This window comes from Moschus berezovskii, chromosome 4, assembly GCF_049115385.1.
Source record: "Moschus berezovskii isolate FMDL1 chromosome 4, NW_MosBer_1.0, whole genome shotgun sequence".
NCBI classification, from domain to species: domain Eukaryota; kingdom Metazoa; phylum Chordata; class Mammalia; order Artiodactyla; family Moschidae; genus Moschus; species Moschus berezovskii.
In genome coordinates, this window is record NC_142463.1 from 15,052,739 (window position 1) to 15,075,678 (window position 22,940).

Genomic DNA, 22,940 nt, shown 5'->3' on the forward strand with positions numbered 1-22,940 from the left:
TGAAAGCTGCCATGGCTTGTACTGGAACCTCCTCTTCCTGGTGATTTCACCTTTTCCTCTCTATCTTGAATGTCGGTGGTCCCCCGGGGGTGGATCTTCCAAAGAAGGAGCCAACTGACTTCGATGGATCCATCTGGAGAAATATAAGCATACCTCTTTCTCTATAATATTAATTTTCCAGATTTTCATTGTTTAGTTAACCCGTTTTGATACCAAATGGGCAGAGGAAGGGAGGTATCCTTCAATGCCTCAAAATGTTTTTCTGCTTTTGTCAAAATATCTCCTTGCGGTAAGTTTAAAAAATTTAAAACAAAGCTGTATTGACAGTAGTTACAGATTTAGAGAATAGCTTATGTTGGAATCTAGTAAAGTCTGTTTTAGATAAGGAAGATAGTAGTGTTCTTATGTATTCTCCCTTTTTAAATTTTTTTATTTGTAGTTTCAGTGTGTGATGTGTTTGACTATACCTTGTGCTTGTGGATTATAAGGAATATTTGTAACGTGTTTAATAGAAAATGATTATACAAATTGAAGTGTTTAGAAATATAGGCAGGGCCATTATCTGTTTTTATAGAACTAGGAGTTTCAACATGTGTAGTTTCACCTCAAAAGGTGTGGCCCAGATAAGAGAAGAGTTTGTGTTGATACAGATATGTAAGAAAGAAGATGGAGAGAGTTCAGGGCAATGAGTCACATCAATTTGTCATAATTCATTGGGTTGTAATCTTCGAAGATTGATATCTTGTGTAATGGATCGAAGTTGTAAGAGTTTATAAGTAGAGCAATTATTAATGAATTTTTTAGCTTGGTGGTAAGGAATTTTCTAAATTTGGTGTAAGGAGCCAGTATTATTGTGTAATAAAGCATCTTGTTCTTTGGAAGTAACAAAAGAAACAAATTTATTAGCTTGTTCATTACCGTGAGTCATAGGGCCAGGAAGGCAGAAATGTGTTTGAATATGAGTATCACTCACCTAGAGCCAGACATCTTGGAATGTGAAGTCAAGTGGGCCTTAGAAAGCATCACTATGAACAAAGCTAGTGCAGGTGATGGAATTCCAGTTGAGCTATTTCAAATCCTGAGAAATGATGCTGTGAAAGTGCTGCACTCAATATGCCAGCAAATTTGGAAAACCCAGCTGTGGCCACAGGACTGGAAAAGGTCTTCATTTCAATCCCAAAGAAAGGCAATGCCAAAGAATGCTCAAACTACTGCACAACTGCACTCATCTCACATGCTAGTAAAGTCATGCTCAAAATTCTCCAAGCCAGGCTTCAGCAATATGTGAACCGTGAACTTCCAGATGTTCAAGCAGGTTTTAGAAAAGGCAGAGGCACCAGAGATCAAATTACCAACATTCGCTGGATCATGGGGAAAGCAAGAGAGTTCCGGAAAAACATCTATTTCTGCTTCATTGACTATGCCAAAGCCTTTGACTGTGTCGATCACAATAAACTGTGGAAAATTCTGAAGGAGATGGGAATCCCAGACCACCTGACCTGCCTCTTGAGAAACCTGTATGCAGGTCAGGAAGCACCAGTTAGAACTGGACATGGAACAACAGACTGGTTCCAAATAGGAAAAGGAGTATGTCAAGGTTGTATATTGTCACCCTGATTATTTAACTTATATGCAGAGTACATCACGAGGAACGCTGGGATGGAAGAAGCACAAGCTGGAATCAAGATTGCTGGGAGAAATATCAATAACCACAGATATGCAGATGACACCACCCTTATGGCAGAAAGTGAAGAGGAACTCAAAAGCCTCTTGATCCAAGTGAAAGAGGAGAGTGAAAAGGTTGGCTTGAAGCTCAACATTCAGAAAACAAAGATCATGGCATCTGGTCCCATCACTTCATGGGAAATAGATGGGGAAACAGTGGAAGCAATGTCAGACTTTATTTTTTTGGGCTCCAAAATCACTGTGGATGCTGATTGCAGCCATGAAATTAAAAGACGCTTGCTCCTTGGAAGGAAAGTTATGACCAACCTAGATAGTATATTAAAAAGCAGAGACATTACTTTGCCAACAAAGGTCCGTCTAGTCAAGATGGACCTTTAGCAGCCTGTAATTTCTCTTTTGTAAGAAGCCACTGCTCTGTCCAAATAGGTTCGTCATAAATTTAAGTTATTTTAATAATTGTTTTGTTTGTGAAATGAGCAATGGCCCCTAGGAAAATTGTGGAATGTATATTTGAGTTTGTCATAGTATAAGTAAATACCTTTCTGTTAGATTAAGGGATGTATCTATCACATAAGGTTGTAATGTTATAGGCTGGCCTTCTGGTCTATCACAAGGATAAATTTGAATATTTTGATAGACTTCTTGTATTTGAGAAATTTCTGTAATTTGGTAAGAAATTTTCTGTATAGGCCAAGATTTAGGCCATAAGTGTTTGGAAATAATAGCAATATTGGATTCAGTGTCAAGGAGATTAGAAAATCTTTTATCATTAATTTTGATATTTATATTTGGTTGGGCATATTCTGATATCAATGATGTCCATAAGGATTGTTTTTGATCTGTATTTCTTAATTTATTTGTCTGTGTATCATTAGAGGAGTTAATAGAAATATAAGGTAAAAGAATTGGGCAATTTTGTCTCTTTTTTGAATTGTCATAGTATCTGAGATGACATGATAATTTGAATTTCTCTCTTATAATCTGAATCAGTTATTTCAGGGAGAACAGTAATTTTCTTAGAAGTCAAGCTAGATTGGCCAAGGAAAAGGCCAAAGGTTTGTGGAGGTAGGGATCCAAAAAGTCCAGTAGGTATTCTAGAAGGGATTGTTTGAGGGAAAAGATGGAGTTTGTCCCTGTTTTTTGTTGAAGGGGATCTGGGGAGTCCCCTGTTTGAAGTTTTTCAAAATAAGTTTTCTCTCAATATCATATTTAGAATGACAGTCTTTGGCCCAATGTATCTCTTTATGGCAGCGGGGGTAGATTTTTGGAAATTTTTTATTATTTTTAAGTTTTTTTGCGTGTTTCTTAGGGCAATCTTTTTTTAAATGGGTTTTATCTCCATATGCAAAATATCCTTCATTTCCCTTTTTAAAAGCAGCAGCCATTGTTTCAGCTAACATTTGTATTTTCTGTGTCTCAGACCCTAGATTGCGGCAAGCCTTCAAATAATCAGTAACAGTCCTGGTCTCACGTATTGGAGTGATGGCCCTTTGACATTTTTGATTTGCATTCTCATATGCAAGCAGTTTTTCTAGATGTATTTTGGTTTCTTCTCCAATTGCACTATGGGAAATAGCAGTTTCTAGTCTAGCTAGAAAATCAGCATAGGCTTTATTCAGTCAGTTCAGTAAGTTCAGTTCAGTCGCTCAGTCGTGTCCGACTCTCCGCGACCCCATGAATCACAGCACGCCAGGCCTCCCTCTCCATCACCAACTCCCGGAGTACACTCAAACTCATGTCCACAGAGTCGGTGATGCCATCCAGCCATCTCATTCTCCGTCGTCCCCTTCTCCTCCCGCCCCCAACCTTTCCCAGCATCAGAGTCTTTTCCAGTGAGTCAACTCGTCGCAGGCCCTTGTAATATCTCAGTGTAACTATATTTAGGTTCTCCTTGAGGAGTAATTCGATCTCAAGCTTCAAGGGTAACTTCTTTTAATTGTTTGATGAGCCACCAAGATGACAGCTTACGGTGAATGATTCTGTCAAATTAGTAGTCTCTGAAGGAGAGTTAATTCCGGGACCAAAGATAGTTTTCAGTCATTGAGAGCTTTGTGTAAAGTGACAGATCAGAGAAAGCTTCTGATATAGATATCAGAAGGGGGTAGAAAGAGTATTTGTCTTAGTAGTTTAAGTGGGACCTTATATATTTCTCAACTAGTTGTTGAGAATAGGTAAAAAGAATACCTTAATGCTGTAAGAGTTCTATTAGGCCCTTTCCCAAGACATATATCCAGAGATAACTTTGGCATAAGATTAGCCAGGGAGAACAGGTTCCAGATAACCTCTCTGGGCAAGATATATTGTTGCTGTGCAATCAGGGGTACAAGTCTTGAGATACAAGTTCCCAGGCAAGATTTGTTACAATTATAACCATTAACATAGAGCCTCAACAGGTCAGGAAGCAACAGTTAGAACTGGACATGGAACAACAGACTGGTTCCAAATAGGAAAAGGTGTACGTCAAGGTTGTATATTGTCACCTTGCTTATTTAACTTATATGCAGAGTACATCATGAGGAACGCTGGGCTGGAAGAAGCACAAGCTGGAATCAAGATTGCCAGGAGAAATATCAATAACCTCAGATATGCAGATGACACTACCCTTATGGCAGAAAGTGAAGAGGAACTCAAAAGCCTCTTGATCCAAGTGAAAGAGGAGAGTGAAAAGGTTGGCTTGAAGCTCAACATTCAGAAAACAAAGATCATGGCATCTGGTCCCATCACTTCATGGGAAATAGATGGAAAAACAGTGGAAACAGTGTCAGACTTTGTTTTTTTGGGCTCCAAAATCACTGCAGATGCTGATTGCAGCCATGAAATTAAAAGACGCTTGCTCCTTGGAAGGAAAGTTATGACCAACCTTGATAGTATATTAAAAAGCAGAGACATTACTTTGCCAACCAAGGTCCGTCTAGTCAAGGCAATGGTTTTTCCCGTGGTCATGTATGGATGTGAGAGTTGGACTGTGAAGAAGGCTGACCGCCGAAGAATCGATGCTTTTGAACTGTGGTGTTGGAGAAGACTCTTGAGAGTCCCTTATACTGCAAGGAGATCCAACCAGTCCATTCTAGAGAAGATCAATCCTGGATGTTCATTGGAGGGACTGATGCTAAAGCTGAAACTGCAATACTTTGGCCACCTCATGCGACGAGTTGACTCACTGGAAAAGACTCTGATGCTGGGAAAGGTTGGGGGCAGGAGGAGAAGGGGACGACGGAGAATGAGATGGCTGGATGGCATCACCGACTCTGTGGACATGAGTTTGAGTGTACTCCGGGAGTTGGTGATGGAGAGGGAGGCCTGGCGTGCTGTGATTCATGGGGTCGCGGAGAGTCGGACACGACTGAGCGACTGAACTGAACTGAACTGAACATAGAGCCTAAGAAAAGCATTTCCATGAGTAAGACATTGTGCTGTGTAATCATTAGTTCTGGACCTAAAGAAAGGTCAGCTCTCCGGCAAGATACATTGTTGTACAAGGCTTAAGGAAAGCATGAGTGAGAATGTTTGCTTCCTCTATATAGGGCCTTGGACTGTCTGCTTAAGCTTTAACTCTTTCATTTCCTCCTGCTTTTAGGAGAATATGGTTGTCAGGGAAAGGGGTGGAGAAATCATTCCATAACTTTTTCCTGTTGGAAAGTAGTGTAGACCCTAAATTGTTGAGGCAATATATTTTCTTTATCCTCATATTGAGGATCTTTGATCCAGGGGCCCCAAGTAGTAGTTGGAAGAGCCTGTGGCAATCATAGAAGCTTGAATAATCATTTGTAACTTAAATGCCTCAAACCTCTTACATATAAAATTCATTATATAGTTACAGATATAAAAAGTAAACAGCAAGAATAAGATGACTACAATTATTACAGTCAAGATAATTTTCCACCATTTGGAGATAAGCCTCTATTTGCTGATGTGAAACTGAAAGTCTTTGAACTTTAAATAAATGATAAAGTAAAGTAGAAAAACGGTGGGGCTTTCCAGCTGTTTGTCCCATAACCCTGCACTTACCTGACCTCAGTAAATCCCAGTCACTCTGTCCTGAATACCGTGAATTCCAGGTCCCTGTTTGGGCGCCACTTGTTGGTCTTCTTTACAGACCAGGACCTGGTGGACCGGAGTTGATGAAAAGAGAGAGAGAGCAGTATCTCTCGGGTTACGTGGAAAACCAGTAAAGCCCATGTACAGGACTTGTACCACTCATGAAGGCACAGGGCGTCCTCTCAAGGAGGTCTTGAAAGCCCAGGTGAGAAAGTGAGCTCGGTAGGTTTCCACACTCCGATGAGAACAAAGACAGAAAGAAGGACGTGGGGGACCCAGGTCTCTAGTGGAGCAGGGGTATTTTATTAGCAGAAATGCAGGCTTATATATCTTTAGTAAAATGATTACTCAGCTATTACAAAGAATGAAATTTCATCTGTTGTAACAAAATGGATAGTCTAATACACACAAGGTCGCTGATGCTGAAAAGAGTCACCGAAGGCAGTTACCGAAAGGAATCCAAGCAGGTACCCTTTCCCATGATCTCAGTCCTGAGAACTGCGTGCAGCTCTACTCATTCCCGGAATAGGAACTGATAAGGAACAGAGAATCCTCGAGAAATGGCACACAAAGGAAGAAAAGTGCAACATATTGGATTCCTTAAAGCTGAACATCCCCTGACAAGATGGGTTCCCACGTGTGGCAGGCTTTCTCATACAGATTGACATAGACCTATCTGACCTGAGGAGAATCTCTGCTGAGGGCTGTTTTTCCACCTCTGATAGATTTGCTTAAAAAAAAAAAAAAAAAAAGGAGGGTCCAGGAAAACTTGTCTACAATCTCTTAGCATATAGAGAAAGTTAGAACGACTTCCTGATTCAGGCTAAAAAGAAATATATTTGATCTTCTAGGAACCATTGACCTTCAAGGACATAATTGTGGACTTCATCCAGGAGGAGTTGGGGCATATGGCCCCTGCTCACTGGAATCTGTACCTGGAGGTGATGCTGGAGAACTATGGAAACCTGGTCTCAGTGGGTAAGGGTGGATTCCTTTTGTAACTAGAACCTGCCTATTGGAATAAGAATCTTTATTTCTAACTGAACTGCTCTGCTTGAGCTTTGGGTTCTGTGTTAGAAATTTCTAGTTCCATTTGAACAGCAAGTCAGAATTGCTGTGGTCTTTTCTGCCCTGGTCTTTCTACTGTACCCTACAGAAGGCCTGACCAACAAAGGACTGTCTGTAAATTCTTGGGATACCTCTCTGACCTCAGCACATACAGTTTTTTTTTCTTGTGAGCAGGATACCAGCTTTCCAAACCTGGTGTGATTTCCCAGTCAGAGAAAGGAGAAGAGCCATGGCTGATGGAGAGAGAGGTTTCAGGAGGTACAAGTCCAGGTAAGAGCAAGGCAGGTGGAGCCCTTACGTTTGCCAGAGAGTTCAGCTTAAAGCTTCTGCAGGCCTTGGGGAAGGCTGCAGTCACCTGGGTGAGACCCACAAAAAACTCGATCACCACTCTGTCCCTCCTTTCCTACACTTGCCTCTTCTCATTAGTTTCTCTGGAGTCAGAGGAAAAGAGATGCCTTTCTCTTCAAGGTTAACTGCCTTTACCATTTCTTCTGACCTGACTTCTGTGGTTGTCTTGCTTTCTCCAGCATTCTAAACCTTGCCCTGATCATAGTTTCTTTCTCCTGTACATTCAGATATCCATGGATCTCTCCTCATTTAAAAGAGCGCTCTTGGTACTTCCCTGGTAATCCAGTGGTTAAGACTCTGTGAAGTCTTTGTGTTTCCATTGCAGGGAGCATGGGTTCAATCCTTGTCAGGGAACTAGGATCCCTCATGCTGAAGTGCAGCCAAAAAAATCAACCAACCAACCAAACAAAAGAAACACAACAAAAGACAAACACCCCAAAAAAATCAGCACCCTTCACCAGATTCTTAAGTCATTTTATCATGACTTTCTCTGATGATTCCATTAAAAATTTTTTCCTATATTCTATGACTATCCCTTCAATTTTGATTCTCTTTTTAACTTGTGTAATTTAACTTTTATTTCAGATAATACACGACTCTTTGAGAAATCACCATAGAATTCCTTCTTAGCAAATCCAATGGCTTTTAATAGTCTTCTTTGACTTCTAAGAATAGTAAAAATGACACTGTTTTCCAAGCTGGTTTCTATGAGTCCTGTACCTACTTTAACCCCATATAACAAATGAGATAAAGAAGGCGCTTAGGTTAAGAAATCTGTCCATGATCGTTTAGCCACTGTTAGATGGAATCAGTGTTTGAATTCTAATCATTCTGCCTCCATGGTTTGAGTTCTTATGGTGCTTTCCTACAGGGCAGCATTAGGTTATGTAGACCTCACCACCTTCGGGGTATTGTTTTCTTCCATCAGCTAGTTTATTTGTCTCTTCTGTCTCTCTTATTCCTTCCTCAGTGCTTCTCATCAATCCCCTTCTTAATGCAGGTGTATCACTTATGCCTTTGTTAGGCAAGGCTAACCTACTATAGCATATAGACTCTAAAGTCTGGCTCAAACTGAATAGGGCTTTCTTGCTCATATATTGATCTGGGGGAGTTGGTTAGTTCAGCGGACAGTTCTTCACCACTTTGCATTCAGGGGCAGAGATTCCTTCCACATGGTAGTTCCATCCTTCTTGAGGGCCTCCTCATCGTCTAAGTTTGGCCAGCAGTAGAGGAAAAGCACAAGGAGGGCATGTCTGCCCACTCTGGTATTCTTGCCTGGAGAATCCCCATGGACAGAGGAGCCTGGCGGGCTACAGTCCACGGGGTTCCAAAGAGTCAGACACGACTGAACAACTAGGCACAGCACAGAGGAAGGGCACAGAGGGGTTCATTTGCGAGGTTTTTATGGATGGCTCACATCACTTTTCACTCCCACTCACTTAATGGGGGAGACCTGTTATTTCACTCAAATCCAGGGAAGATTGGGAGTATAGTACAGTTGTGTGTCCAAAAATAAGGAGAAGAAATTTCAGTGAACAGCCAACAGTCTCTGCCACAATCCCTGAGGAGCCTCTCTCTTTTATACTGCTGTTCTGTTTCTGCACAAACTCCCACAGATGCATTGTGATGTTCTCAACTATCCCTTTGATATCTGTACTCTCCACATCTTCATTTGTGTCATACATGTTTATATGAACTCTATTCCCTCACCTCCCTGGTGTTTAGAACATCTCTATATAGACACACTGTTGTTACTTCAAGCCCAGTACATCCAAAATCGGAAGCAATAGTTTCTCCCAAACTAAGTTCTCATCCTGACCCCTCCTGTCCTTTCAGCCTCTAAGACTAGAAACCACTGTATCAGCAAGGATGTATCATGCTTTCTACTTTGTTTTTTCCCCCATCCTCCATGTTTTCTGCTTTGGTTTTACCTACTCGGTCCACTTCTACTCTTCATCTCTGTTGATGTTTTTAAGCCAGGCTCCCATCATCCCATGCCAATTACTATAATTTCTAGCTGCATTTGTGTACATCTTATTTTCTTTTTCTGAATCATTTTGAATGTTACTGCCAGATTGGACCACTCAAAATATCTCATTTATCTTGTTTTTACCCTAAAAAGAAAAGTTAAGTGACTCCTTATCCCCTATAATAAGTAATCCAAACATCTCTACTTGCCTTTTGAGTCCAGTCCAAAATTTATCCTGCTATTACCAAGTACTTTGTATGTGCTTTGACTAAAATGAGCTTGGACATCCTGGAGAATAAGTTTGCTGTCAACAGAAACTATTGATGCTTTAGGATGACGAAGTCCAGAATAGTTGGATAGAAGTAGAGAGTAAAAATCCAGCAAACTCCCTCATCTGATTTATAAAAATCACATCTGAAAATGCTGTGTCATGTATACTATGGGTAGAATATATGTTCTCTATCTTTTAAGATTTTACATTGCAGATAATATTTTGTCACAAATTAAGAAACCATTTTTCACCTCTTATATAGGTAATAATTATGAAGATAGATAAAAATCCAGTGAAAGGCACCCATATTCACCAATAGAACATATACCCATAACCTAATAATTTCTTTTTAGTAAATCCTATGAAACACTGACAGAAGTATACACAAATTTATATATAAAAGATAAAGGGAAAAAATGGACACTACCTAAATATTTTTCAGTAGAGAAAAGTCAAAGAAATATGTCTATAAGTGGAATGCAGGCTTTCCTCATAGCTCAGTTGGTAAAGAATCTGCCTTCAATGCAGGAGACCCTGGTTCAATTCCTGGGTTGGGAAGATCCACTGGAGAAGGGATAGGCTACCCACTCCAGTATTCTTGGCCTTCCCTTGTGACTCAGCTGGTAAAGAATCTGCCTGCAATGTGGGAGGCCTGGGTTTGATCCCTGGGTTGGGAAGATCCCCTGGAGAAGGGAAAGGCTACCCATTCCAATATTCGGGCCTGGAGAATTCCATGGACTGTATAGTCCATGGGGTTGCAAAGAGTCAGACATGACTGGGCGACTTTCACTATTTCACTAAGTGTAATGCAGTTGTTATAAAGAATAAGATAAATCTAAATGTACAAACATAGAGGGGGGCATAAGATATAGCTGAGTTAAAAAAACATGCAGAATTATATTTATGACCATATATACACAAATGCACATATTTACATGTATTTATTATTGAGAAATGTCTGAACAGATTCATTCCATAATCCTAAGAGAATAAAGGAAATGGAGATGAAATTGACAGAGGCTATCCTTTTTTAGTGAATGCATTTCTATATTATTTAATGTTTTATTTGAGCATGCAAAATTTATGAGGTACTTAGATTTTTTAAGTAAGTAAAATTTTGTCATAGAAATAGGAGGTTGAGATATCGTGTTAAAATTCTTATCTTCCTGTCTTATCTCTTGATATTTGCCCTTATAGTGATGTTTTCTTCTTAGTCCATTTCCTCTTGCAGTTCTCATGGATGAACTCCTCCCAGTTTTCAAAGTCACTTTCACATACATTTTTTAAAAAGTCTTTCATTTTGTATAGCTCCTCAGAGCTCCATTTATTTATTTGGCTGTGTCAGTTCTTAGTTGCAGCATGCAGGATCGTTGTTGCATCATGAGGGATCTTTTGTTCTGATGCATGGACTCTCTAGTTGTAGCATGCAATCTCCAATTGCGGGCTCAGTTGCCTGGTGGTATATGGGATCTTAGTTCTCTGACCAGGTATGAAACCCATATGCCCTGCACTGCAAGGCAGTTTCTTAACCACTTTATCACCAGGGAAGTCCTATCTCATATTCTTTTAACAGCTTCTTTGCTTTGACCACTTTGTTATTTTCATATTAGCTCTCTAGGTGGCAGGATCCTATTTGAAGACTATTCAGCCCTCCTGTACACAGTATAATTATTTTTTCCTCCTCTTTGCACTGTGGCTATTTATTTTGAAGTGCAGTGAATATGGGTTATTTATATTTTTGGATTTCTTTCAGACTTGGAGGATGAAACAGAAACCAAAGAGACAACTTTAAAGAATGACATTTCATGGGAAGAATTACACCATGGCCTGATGATGGAAAGGCTCATGAGAGGAAGCACCTTGATTTCCATATCAGGAAGAATCTCCAAATGTCACAAGTTAGAAAACCACCAGGAGAACCAGGAATGGGTGAGAGGCAAATCCCCTTGATCCACAAGAAAAGGCTCATGCAGGAGAGAGGCCAAGAATCTAACAAATTTGAGAAAAATATTAATACGAGCTCAAAAGTTATAGGACCAGTAGGCCCTCCGAAAAAAAGACACCATAGATATGACATATCTGGCAAGAAAAGCAGATGCAATTTAGATTTGATTAATCATTCAAGGAATTATACAAGAATGAAAATCTTTGAATGTAATATATGTGAAAAAATCTTCAAACAGCTCATTCACCTTACAGAACACATGAGAATTCATACTGGAGAGAAACCTTTCAGATGTAAAGAATGTGGAAAAGCCTTTAGCCAAAGCTCATTCTTTATTCCACATTAGAGAATCCATACTGGTGAGAAACCCTATGAGTGTAAGGAATGTGGGAAAACCTTCAGACATCCATCATCTCTTACTAACATGTCAGAATTCATACTGGGGAGAAACCCTATGAATGTGGTGTATGTGAGAAAGCATTTAGCCAGAGCACTGGACTGATCCAGCATCTGAGAACTCATGTCAGAGAGAAACCTTTTACATGCAAAGACTGTGGAAAAGCATTTTTCCAGATTAGACACCTCAGGCAACATGAGATTATTCATACTGGTGTGAAACCTTATATTTGTAGTGTATGCAGTAAAACTTTCAGCCACATCATATACCTAACTCAATACCAGAGAACTCATACTGGGGAAAGACCATATAAGATGTAAGGAATGTGGAAAAGCCTTTAGTCAGAGAATACATCTTTCTATCCATCAGAGAGTCCATACTGGAGTGAAACCTTAGGAATATAGTCATTGCGGGAAAGCCTTTAGGCATGATTCATCCTTTGCTAAACATCAGAGAATTCATACTGGAGAAAAACCATATGATTGTAATGAATGTGGAAAATCCTTCAACTGTAGTTCATCACTTATTCAACACTGCAAAACACATTTAAGAAATACCTTCAGCAATGATGTGTGAAATATATTCAACATCGAAGAATCCCCCAATTGGATCAAAAACCTCTAAATTTGTGATTTTCTGACTTTCAAATTTCAAGAACGAATCATTTTTTAAAATGGTTTGACCCAATGTTACAATTACTAATTTTGCTGTGTTAAAAAAACAAACTACCTATTATCAGCATTGCTTCAGAAAAGAAAGGGCATTTTATTATTTTAAAATATAGTTAGACTATAATTATAGAGACCAGTCTTTTACATTAAGTCAGTTTTATGAAAATCTCCCAAATTTGTCTTTATTTTTCTCATTTCACTGTGGGCCAGTGAAATCATCATGACAAGCCAGTGATCTGTGATTGACTTTGAGAGTCATAGATTTAAATATCCCTTTAATGAATCAAAATAAAATAACCTTTTACTACAACCCTTTATATGGCTAGAAGAGGTAAAATAAAAATGTCAATTGTCTCATTCTAGAAGAAATAATGTTAAAGAGAGTTTTCTAGACTTAATAGGTGACCAGCTAAACATGAGGTACTTACATTTTTTGGTTTCCTAGAGAGAAACTGGCAAATGTTTTCTGTAAAGGGCTACATAATAAACATATTAGGTGTTGTAGGCCATATGACCTCTATCAGAACTACTTTATCATTTTAGTGCAGAAGCATCCAGAGACAATATATGGGTATCTCATCTGTGGCACTGCTAATGTTTTGGGATGCTTTGTTGTAGGTGGCTGTCCTGCTTTGTAGGATGTTTAGGCAGCATATCTGGCCACTGGATGCCAGTAGTTCCCCCTTCCATTGTGACAACCAGAAATTTCCCCAGACCTGGGGAGTGCAGGATAATTCCTAGTTGGGAACCACTGACATGAATGAATTGGAATAACTTTGCTCCAATCAACTTTATTTAAAAGACAAGTGTTGGTTTGCATTTAGCCCGAGGATTGTAATTTGCCCATTCCACTATGTAAAATGAATATATGTATAATGATTAATACTGACACTAGACTACCATTTAATGTCATATTTGTATGTTTACTTATATCTATGCCAAAAGTCTTGTTTCCTTATAAATCCCTTTGGTATTTTGTTGCAAAAAGGTTTTTTAAAATCACAATTGTAATGTTGTTTTGGAAGCCTAGGAATTATTTATGGAGATATTTATGTAGACTTTAGTTCATAATGATGCTTTTTTTTGAAATTCATCCACAAGTGCTTTGGGATGTATCTCTAAAAGATAACCACCACTCTTTTAAGACTTAACTGCAATGACATTATCACACCTCAGAAAATTAGACCATAATTCCTAATACGTATTGATGTCTTTGGAAGATAGATATATTAAGATTGGTGGATGCCATTTTAATTGTCTTTTACTTTTCAACTGCCAAATGTATGGCATTAAAGTAAAAAATGTGTTGTCTTTTGAGCGAGAAGGTCTTTGAAACAGTCTTTAGAAAAACACATTTAGGGGCCCACCAAAGAGGACCAGGGAGACGGTGACTGCAAGGGCCAAACTGAGGCAGCGACGTGTGAGAGGGGAAGTGGAGGAGTTGATTCATAGTACTTCACTGTCTTTATAAGTATGCATCCTTTCAAACATCAGTGGAGACTGGTCCAATTCAGCATCTTACTCTTAAATGGCAGTTCAAAACAAGCAATTTAACTGCCTGAACATTGTGTGAACTATCAAAAGTAAAGCTGTTAATCCAGAATATATTCCATTATCTCTAGATATTTCATATTAGTATATTTACCTGAAAAAAACTGGCTTCTAACTCTTAGGTCCTGTATGACTTTGATGGGCAGAAGGACAAGTGAGGGTGCCTTATATATGTTCTTCCATGTTTCTGTGGTCTTAGATTTCCCAAGAATTTGGGTTTTTTTGATCGCTTCCTTTAGTGAAAAGCACGACCATCACTTTTCTCTATCTACAATCTGTGTCTCAGTGATCCTACATGGTCTTCTGGCTTAAAATAACATCTCTGCTGGTATTTTATGGTTGTATCAACTGCCAAATTCATGTCTCCAGCCAAGACCTCCATTCTGAACTCTAGCCTATTCCTGTCACTGGGTCTTTACACTAGCTGTTCCTTCAGACATCCTATCCTTCCTTCCTCACTTTTGCTCAAATGTTACCTTTTCACTGAAGCCTGTTCTGACCATGCTACTTAATATTACAACCTTTTCCTTGCCCCCTAACTTCTGTATTCCCAAATTCCCTTAATTTGTACTGTTCCTTCTTTGTCCATATCACATATTACATAACATACTGCTGCTGCTGCTGCTAAGTCGCTTCAGTCATGTCTGACTCTGTGCGACCCCATAGATGGCAGCCCACTAGGCTCACCCATCCCTGGGATTCTCCAGGCAAGAACACTAGAGTGGGTTGCCATTTCCTTCTCCTATGTGTGAAAGTGAAAAGTGAAGTCACTCAGTCGTGCTTGACTCTTAGTGACCCCATGGACTGCAGCCTACCAGGCTCCTCCGTCCATGGGATTTTCTAGGCAAGAGTACTGGAGTGGCTTGCCATTGCCTTCTCCGACATAACATACTAGATATTGATAATTTACACATTTATTATGCTTATTATTTCCTCATATTTTCCCTTAGGAGTATGTAAGCTCCATGAGAGCAGGGATCTGTTTTGTTTACTGGTGCATCACAAGTGCCTGGCATACAGTAGGGACTCAATAAATACTTGCTGAATTGTTTTGATTTGAACTGAATTGAACTGGGTATCTATGATGACAGTAAAGAAAGGCAATTCCTATACTTTCTCACCTAGCTTTTATAGGTGAGGAAACCTTTTTGTTTCCTTTTTTTTTTAACACACATTTTTATTTTTTTAATATTTATTTTTATTTGTTTGTTTGGCTGTCCAGGTCTTAGTTGTGGCACACGGGATATTTAGTTGTGCAGTGCAAACTCTTTAGTTGTGTCATGTGGGATCTAGGTCCCTGACCAGGGATCAAACCTGGGCCCCCTGCATTGAGAGGGCAGAGTCTTAGCCACTGGACCACCAGGGAAGTCCCTCCTTCTTTTCTTTACAAATGGATCAGAATTTATAAGCTTTTAAGAATGGTGAATCTGCAAAACCAACCAATATTGTAAAATAAAAAAAAAATAAAAAAAAAAGAATGGTGAATCATAACAGAAATACTTTTAAGATAGGTTATTTTTTAAATTAATTTGTTTAAAATGCAATTAACTAGGGCTGATTAACTATATGAGTTTCTCTTTATTTGGTAAACATGAGTTTACATTACCACGTTTCCTCATCCCAGTTCAGTTCAGTTCAGTCGCTCAGTCGTGTCCGACTCTCCGCGACCCCATGAATCACAGCACGCCAGGCCTCCCTGTCCATCACCAACTCCCGGAGTTCACTCAAACTCATGTCCACAGAGTCGGTGATGCCATCCAGCCATCTCATCCTCGGTCATCCCCTTCTCCTCCCGCCCCCAACCCTTCCCAGCATCAGAGACTTTTCCAGAGAGTCAACTCGTCGCATGAGGTGGCCAAAGTATTGCAGTTTCAGCTTTAGCATCAGTCCTTCCAATGAACACCCAGGATCGATCTCCCTTAGAATGGACTGGTTGGATCTCCTTGCGGTACAAGGGACTCTCAAGAGTCTTCTCCAACACCACAGTTCAAAAGCATCAATTATTCGGCGATCAGCTTTCTTCACAGTCCAACTCTCACATCCATACATGAACACGAGAAAAACCATAGGCTTGACTAGACGGGCCTTTGTTGGCAAAGTAATGTCTCTGCTTTTTAATCTATTATCAAGGTTGGTCATAACTTTCCTTCCAAGGAGTAAGCGTCTTTTAATTTCATGGCTGCAATCAGCATCTGCAGTGATTTTGGAGCCCCCAAAAATAAAGTCTGACACTGTTTCCTCATCCCAAGAGACTAGAGTTTATCCTCTGGAGAAGGACGAGTTGCTCTGGAATCAGGCACACCAGACGCAGTACCTGAACGAGGTCAGGAAGTAACCCAAAATACAGGAAATAATCTTTTCAGTGATGACTAGATTAAACGTCATAAACAAGTCATTAACAAGTCATAGCAGAAGGTAAAGGCCCTGCTCATTGAAATTTTTCCTTAGACATGCGTCTTAACTATCTAGTCAGCCAGAGGGCAGAAGGTTTCCTGTTTGTCTCCATCCTGAATTCCCCTGAGGGGACACCATTCGTGAGGTCTGCAGTGGCTGATGCCTTGATGGTGGGCAATTCACTGGGATGGCAGAAAACATTACCTTCCTACATTATTATCTATTTAATTTTCCCAGAATTAAGATCCAAGAAAGCAGGGACTGAGTGTTGATAACTGGTATTTCCCCAGAGCCTGTAACAATGTGTGAACAGACCTAGGGATTCAGAAGATAGTTGAAACGAATGAAGGACAGAGAAAGGGCTTTCGCACGGGAAGAGCCGGGCGGGTTACCTGTCTCCTGGGACCGCAGTCAGGAAACGCGGGCGCTCCGCCCGGGTGGCCGCTGTCCCGGGTCTGGCAGTCGTGGGGGCGGCGTGCCCAGGCGCGCTCCGCGGAATCTGGGTTCCGGATTTTCGGGAGCGCCTGCCTCAGCAGAGAGGGCGGACTCTCGCTGCTCCCGATGGGCGGAGCCGGCGGCGGGGCGTGCCGAGCCGCCGGAAGACTCGAGGGCCCCGGGGTTGATAGCACTGCGGCTGCGTCGGGGGCAGCACCCGGGGCCCGCCAAGGCCTGGGCGAAGGCGAACAGGGGCGCGGGCAACGGCGCCTCGCCACAGCGGAGGGGCCGGGACACCCCGGCTGAGGCCCAGAAGGCGGGGCGCCGGCGGGCCTCGCCACTGCCGCCGGGCTGGCATCAAAGCAGCGGCCGGCGAGCGGTAGCCTAGCCCGGGTCTGTTGGAAGCCGGTTCGGGGTTCCCTTGGCCTTGCGGGTCCCCAAAGCCCAGCTCCCGGGAGCGTGGCTAAGAAAGGACACGTTGGAGGGGCTGTGGGTTTATCTGGTGCCTCAGCACCCGCCCTAGGCCGCCTCTCAGGAATTTGGAAAAGAGCCCTGGGCCCGTCTGGAGGCCGATAGTCCTTTGGGCTTCAGAAGGAAGCCTGCGTAAATGTTCGGCGTTTTTTAAAAAAGTCATTGTGTTGGGTGTCGATGTGGTCTGTCTATAAAAGGCTGGGAAAGAACAAAATCTCTTACCGGTCCTTCTCTAAAGAGATACCCTCTGGAACTGAAAGCCTCAAGAACCGGCTCTCTCACGCCCCGCATCTATGGTCGCACCCGCGTCCACGGCCTCTCTGGTGAGTAGGAAGCTACGCTGCCGGTGTCTCCAGTGTCTTAGGTCCGAGAGAGGCATGTCTGGGAGTAGTGAGAAGGGCATACTCAAAGTGAACCTTCTCTGTCCTTAACCATTTAGGGAATAAGATTGGAAAGTTTCTCCACTTGGGTAACAAACCACTTTACTTTTCATATATTTGGGGGCAGGATATTTTTCATATGCTCCAATACAGCTCCTTTCTCTGCATCAGTCACAGCTGAAAACAAGAAGCCAAATACCCTGCCCCACAAACACAGAAGGTTGGACCAGCTCCCTTTTCAGGGAGCTAGGACTAGGATTGTTCTTGAGGCCCTAATACACTATACTTAGTCGCTGTAGAGGCACCTGTTCAGATGCCAAGGGCTTCCACGAAAAGATAGGCGGTTTCCAAAATTTCCTGCCAGGAGCAGTTCTGCAATAGTTCTCATTATATTCGAAGTGCTATATTTGAGATACTTGAAACTTTAAATTCAGATCTGCAATTGTTTTAAAAATAACTTTAAAAAGTAGTGTTATGGTTGCACATTAAAGCAAAAGGTTTATAATAATGTCTATTAAGGTACTGTATTCCCAACATTGTCACAACCCTAAGAAGTACACTTCTTATATGCATTTTCTAGATGATGAAATGGAAACTCAGAGAACTGAAGTGTCTTAGGGCTTTTAAGCTTTAACCCAGGCTGTCTGATTTGTAAGCTTGCCCTCTTAGCTCCCAAGTCTGTCTGTATCCAAGCAGAAGATGCATGCAGCTTCTTGTTGTTCAGTTGCCAAGTCATGTCCAACTCTTTGTGACCCCATGGACTGTAGCATGTCAGGCCTCTCTGTCCCTCACCATCTCCCAGAGTTTGCCCAAGTTCATGTCCACTGAATCAGTGATGTCATCCAGCCATCTCATCCTCTGATGCCCTCTTCTTCTTCTGCCTTCAATCTTTCCCAGCATCAGGGTCTTTTCCAGTGAGTTGGCTGTTCGCATCATTTGGCCAAAGTATTGGAGCTTTCAAAGAGGAAAGTCAAGGCAAGGTCTGTGCATGTTTGTGTATCTTTGCTATTTGTGTGTATTTGTGCTGTTTGTGAAAGTGTGTATGGAACTGGAAATTAGAGCTGCTTCCAAAGCATAGATTATACTTATTTTCACATTGATACTAAATCTGTGTTTTTGGATCTTTTTCAGTTTTAAGAATGCTTCTGCAAGTTCTGGAGTTCTATCTGTATGATCAGTTTTCTGGATCCCTCCTCTCTGCCTTTTGCTCCTCTAGAAAAATATGAAGAGGCATATACTCAGACCTACTCAACCAGCCACCTCGCAAGCAGACAGGACTTAATTTTGGAGAGGGGTCAGTTTTTCAGAGCTCTGAGGGCCACATCAGCCTCTAGCAGCCCTTAGGTTCTGGTGCCACAGGCACACACAAGAATCCTGCGGGCAGGAGACTGATCACAGGAGGACCATGCCACTGTGAGGATCTCAGCAGAGGCTCTGGCCGTTTCCACACCAGAAGTGGACAGGGTCAGTCAAGAGGCCTCGTCATGCTGCAGCAGCTCCTCATCACCCTGCCCACCGAGGCCAGCACATGGGTGAAGTTGCAGCATCCAGAGAAGGCCGAGGACGGGGCGCCCCTGTGGGAGGATGTGACCAGGATGTTTGAAGGAGGAGGTGAGAGTAGGCTGATGGACGTGGGGATGGAGGAGGAAGAAGGGTTCTCAGTCTGCTTGGGGAGAACGGGTACACACATCACTGAAGTGGTCTCTGGGGGAGAAAACTGGGAGAAGGTAGGCCCTTGGGGTTTGTGCTTTGGGGAAGGAGATAGCTGTGCGAGAAAATGTTGGACTATTAAGTTCTGGGTCCCTGCGACGTGTGCTCCATGCTGCTCCCATCTCCTTGAATAAACACAGGTCAGGAAGATAGAATTCAGGGTGTTGCCCACCAGCAACTGTAGAAGTGTGATTTACAGACATCAGAGTCAAAGATTTCTACCCCCTTAAGCCCTCCAGTCGGAGAAGGCAATGGCAAGCCACTCCAGTACTCTTGCCTAGAAAATCCCATGGATGGAGGAGCCTGGTAGGCTGCAGTCCGTGGGGTCGCTAAGGGTCGGACACGACTGAGCGACTTCACTTTCACTTTCACACATTGGAGAAGGAAATGGCAACCTACTCCAGAGTTCTTGCCTGGAGAATCCCAGGGACGGGGGAGCCTGGTGAGCTTCCGTCTATGGGGTCACACAGAGTTGGACACGACTGAAGTGACTTAGCAGCAGCAAGCCCTCCAGTGGTTTTCCTTTATTAGTCTCAGTCTAGTCCCAAACCAATGCTTTTTCTTTCTTTTCGTCTCCCGCTAGGAGGAAGGAATGACTTGCTTGGTTACTCTCACTTTGAACTCTTTTGAGTTCAGTGGGAAACATGTCCAAGGTTACACAGTATTTGCTGGCCGGGTCAGGATAGATGGATGGACAGAGGAATTAGTATGTCTCATGGGGTCTCTTAGTTCATCTTTCAGTCAGTTCAGTTCAGTTCAGTTGCTCAGTCATGTCCAACTCTCTGCGACCCCATGAATCACAGCACGCCAGGCCTCCCTGTCCATCACCAACTCCTGGAGTTCACCCAAACTCATGTCCACAGAGTCAGTGATGCCATCCAGCCATCTCATTCTCGGTTGTCCCCTTCTCCTCCCGCCCCCAACCTTTCCCAGCATCAGAGTCTTTTCCAGTGAATCGACTCGTCGCATGAGGTGGCCAAAATAATGCAGTTTCAGCTTTAGCATCAGTCCTTCCAATGAACACCCAGGATTGATCTCCTTTAGAATGGACTGGTTGGATCTCCTTGCAGTCCAAGGGACTCTCAAGAGTCTTCTCCAACACCACAGTTCAAAAGCATCAATTCTTCAGCGCTCAGCTTTCTTCACAGTCCAACTCTCACATCCATACATGACCACGGGAAAAACCATAGCCTTGACTAGATGGACCTTTGTTGGCAAAGTAATGTCTCTGCTTTTTAATATACTATCAAGGTTGGTCATAACTTTCCTTCCAAGGAGTAAGCGTCTTTTAATTTCATGGCTGCAATCAGCATCTGCAGTGATTTTGGAGCCCAAAAAAATAAAGTCTGACACTGTTTCCACTGTTTTTCCATCTATTTCCCATGAAGTGATGGGACCAGATGCCATGATCTTTGTTTTCTGAATGTTGAGCTTCAAGCCAACCTTTTTACTCTCCTCTTTCACTTTCATCAAGAGGCTCTGTAGTTCTTCACTTTCTGCCATAAGGGTGGTGTCATCTGCATATCTGAGGTTATTGATATTTCTCCTGGCAATCTTGATTCCAGCTTGTGCTTCTTCCAGCCCAGCGTTCCTCATGATGTACTCTGCATATAAGTTAAATAAGCAAAGTGACAATATACAGCCTTGACGCACTCCTTTTCCTATTTGGAACCAGTCTGTTGTTCCATGTCCAGTTCTAACTGTAGTTTCCTGACCTGCATACAGGTTTCTCAAGAGGCAGGTCAGGTGGTCTGGTATTCCCATCTCTTTCAGAATTTTCCACAGTTTATTGTGATCCACACAGTGGTCGTGTCCGACCCTTAGCGACCCCACGGACTGCAGCCTACCAGGCTCCTCCATCCATGGGATTTTCTAGGCAAGAGTACTGGAGTGGCTTGCCATTGCCTTCTCCGACTGGAGGGCTTAAGGGGGTAGAAATCTTTGACTCTGATGTCTGTAAATCACACTTCTACAGCTGCTGGTGGGCAACACCCTGAATTCTATCTTCCTGACCTGTGTTTATTCAAGGAGATGGGAGCAGCATCCACAGAAAGGCTTTGGCATAGTCAATGAAGCAGAAATAGATGTTTTTCCGGAACTCTCTTGCTTTCTCCATGATCCAGCGGATGTTGGCAATTTGATCTCTGGTGCCTCTGCCTTTTCTAAAACCTGCTTGAACATCTGGGAGTTCACGGTTCACATATTGCTGAAGCCTGGCTTGGAGAATTTTGAGCATGACTTTACTAGCGTGTGAGATGAGTGCAGTTGTGCAGTAGTTTGAGCATTCTTTGGCATTGCCTTTCTTTGGGATTGGAATGAAGACTGACCTCTTCCAGTCCTGTGGCCACAGCTGAGTTTTCCAAATTTGCTGGCATATTGAGTGCAGCACTTTCACAGCATCATCTTTCAGGATTTGAAATAGCTCAATTGGAATTCCATCACCTCCACTAGCTTTGTTCGTAGTGATGCTTTCTAAGGCCCACTTGACTTCACATTCCAAGATGTATGACTCTAGGTCAGTGATCACATTATCGTGACTATCTTGGTCGTGAAGATCTTTTTTGTACAGTTCTTCTGTGTATTCTTGCCACCTCTTCTTAATATCTTCTGCTTCTGTTAGGTCCATACCACTTCTGTCCTTTATCGAGCCCATCTTTGCATGAAATGTTCCCTTGGAATCTCTAATTTTCTTGAAGAGATCTCTTGTTTTTCCTATTCTGTTGTTTTCCTCTATTTCTTTGCATTGATTACTGAGGAAGGCTTTCTTATCTCTCCTTGCTATTCTTTGGAACTCTGCATTCAGATGCTTATATCTTTCCTTTTCTCCTTTGCTTTTCGCTTCTCTTCTTTTCACAGCTATTTGTAAGGCCTCCTCAGACAGCCATTTTGCTTTTTTGCATTTCTTTTCCACGGGGATGGTCTTGGTCCCTGTCTCCTGTACAATGTCACGAACCTCCGTCCAGAGTTCATCAGGCACTCTATCAATCAGATCTAGTCCCTTAAATCTATTTCTCACTTCCACTGTATAACATAAGGGATTTGATTTTGGTCATATCTGAATGGTCTAGTGGTTTTCCCTACTTTCTTCAATTTAAGTCTGAATTTGGCAATAAGGAGTTCATGATCTGAGCCACAGTCAGCTCCTGGTCTTGTTTGTGCTAACTGTATACAGCTTCTCCATCTTTGGCTGCAAAGAATATAATCAGTCTGATTTCGGTGTTGACCATCTGGTGATGTCCATGTGTAGAGTCTTCTCTTGTGTTGTTGGAAGAGGGTGTTTGCTATGACCAGTGCGTTCTCTTGGCAAAACTCTATTAGCCTTTGCCCTGCTTCATTCCGTGCTCCAAGGCCAAATTTGCCTGTTACTCCAGGTGTTTCTTGACTTCCTACTTTTGCATTCCAGTCCCCTATAATGAAAAGGACATCTTTTTTGGGTGTTAGTTCTAAAAGGTCTTGTAGGTCTTCATAGAACCGTTCAACTTTGGCTTCTTCAGCGTTACTGGTTGGGGCATAGGCCTGGATTACTGTAATATTGAATGGTTTGCCTTGGAAACGAACAGAAATCATTCTGTCGTTTTTAAGATTGCATCCAAGTACTGCATTTTG

General features: G+C 42.1%; 3 protein-coding genes across 10 annotated transcripts in view; 2 read left to right on the forward strand and 1 right to left on the reverse strand.

The window, feature by feature from the left end:
* Positions 1-17,623, reverse strand: LOC148777990 (uncharacterized). The gene is made up of 3 exons (XM_088834982.1): positions 17,548-17,623; positions 16,731-17,236; positions 1-133 (listed from the first exon to the last, which is right to left on the reverse strand). The coding sequence occupies exons 1-3, from the start codon at positions 17,621-17,623 to the stop codon at positions 47-49; spliced, it is 669 nt and encodes a 222-aa protein (XP_088691108.1). The 3' UTR covers positions 1-46.
* On the forward strand, positions 217-13,126 carry ZFP69B (ZFP69 zinc finger protein B). Its single transcript, XM_088836005.1, is given in 8 exon segments — positions 217-234; positions 5,783-5,929; positions 6,576-6,702; positions 6,967-7,062; positions 11,134-11,301; positions 11,304-11,744; positions 11,747-12,036; positions 12,038-13,126. Coding segments are annotated over 8 exon segments (1,548 nt in total). The 3' UTR covers positions 12,299-13,126.
* The window catches only part of ZFP69 (ZFP69 zinc finger protein), a 21,217-nt gene continuing 15,236 nt past the window's right edge, over positions 16,960-22,940 (forward strand). For 2 of the 8 annotated variants that reach the window (XM_055402795.2, XM_055402793.2), the window contains exons 1-2: positions 16,961-17,567; positions 18,756-19,235. In XM_055402795.2, coding sequence (XP_055258770.2) covers positions 19,109-19,235 — 127 coding nt within the window. In that variant the 5' untranslated portion in view covers positions 16,961-17,567; positions 18,756-19,108. Of the gene's footprint in view, positions 17,568-18,521; positions 18,605-18,755; positions 19,236-22,940 lie in introns of those variants that run through there. The other 6 variants (XM_055402797.2, XM_088835176.1, XM_088835174.1 and 3 more) reach the window with 4 other exon arrangements.

Excerpts from the sequence above, each read along its gene's own strand:
- LOC148777990 (XM_088834982.1), bottom strand. The coding sequence starts at position 17,623 with ATGCCTCTCTCGGACCTAAGACACTGGAGACACCGGCAGCGTAGCTTC. Across the intron at positions 17,237-17,547 it reads CAGAGAGGCCGTGGACGCGG|CCACGCTCCCGGGAGCTGGG; the intron begins GTGCGACCATAG and ends GTCCTTTCTTAG. Across the intron at positions 134-16,730 it reads ACTGCGGTCCCAGGAGACAG|ATGGATCCATCGAAGTCAGT; the intron begins GTAACCCGCCCG and ends ATATTTCTCCAG.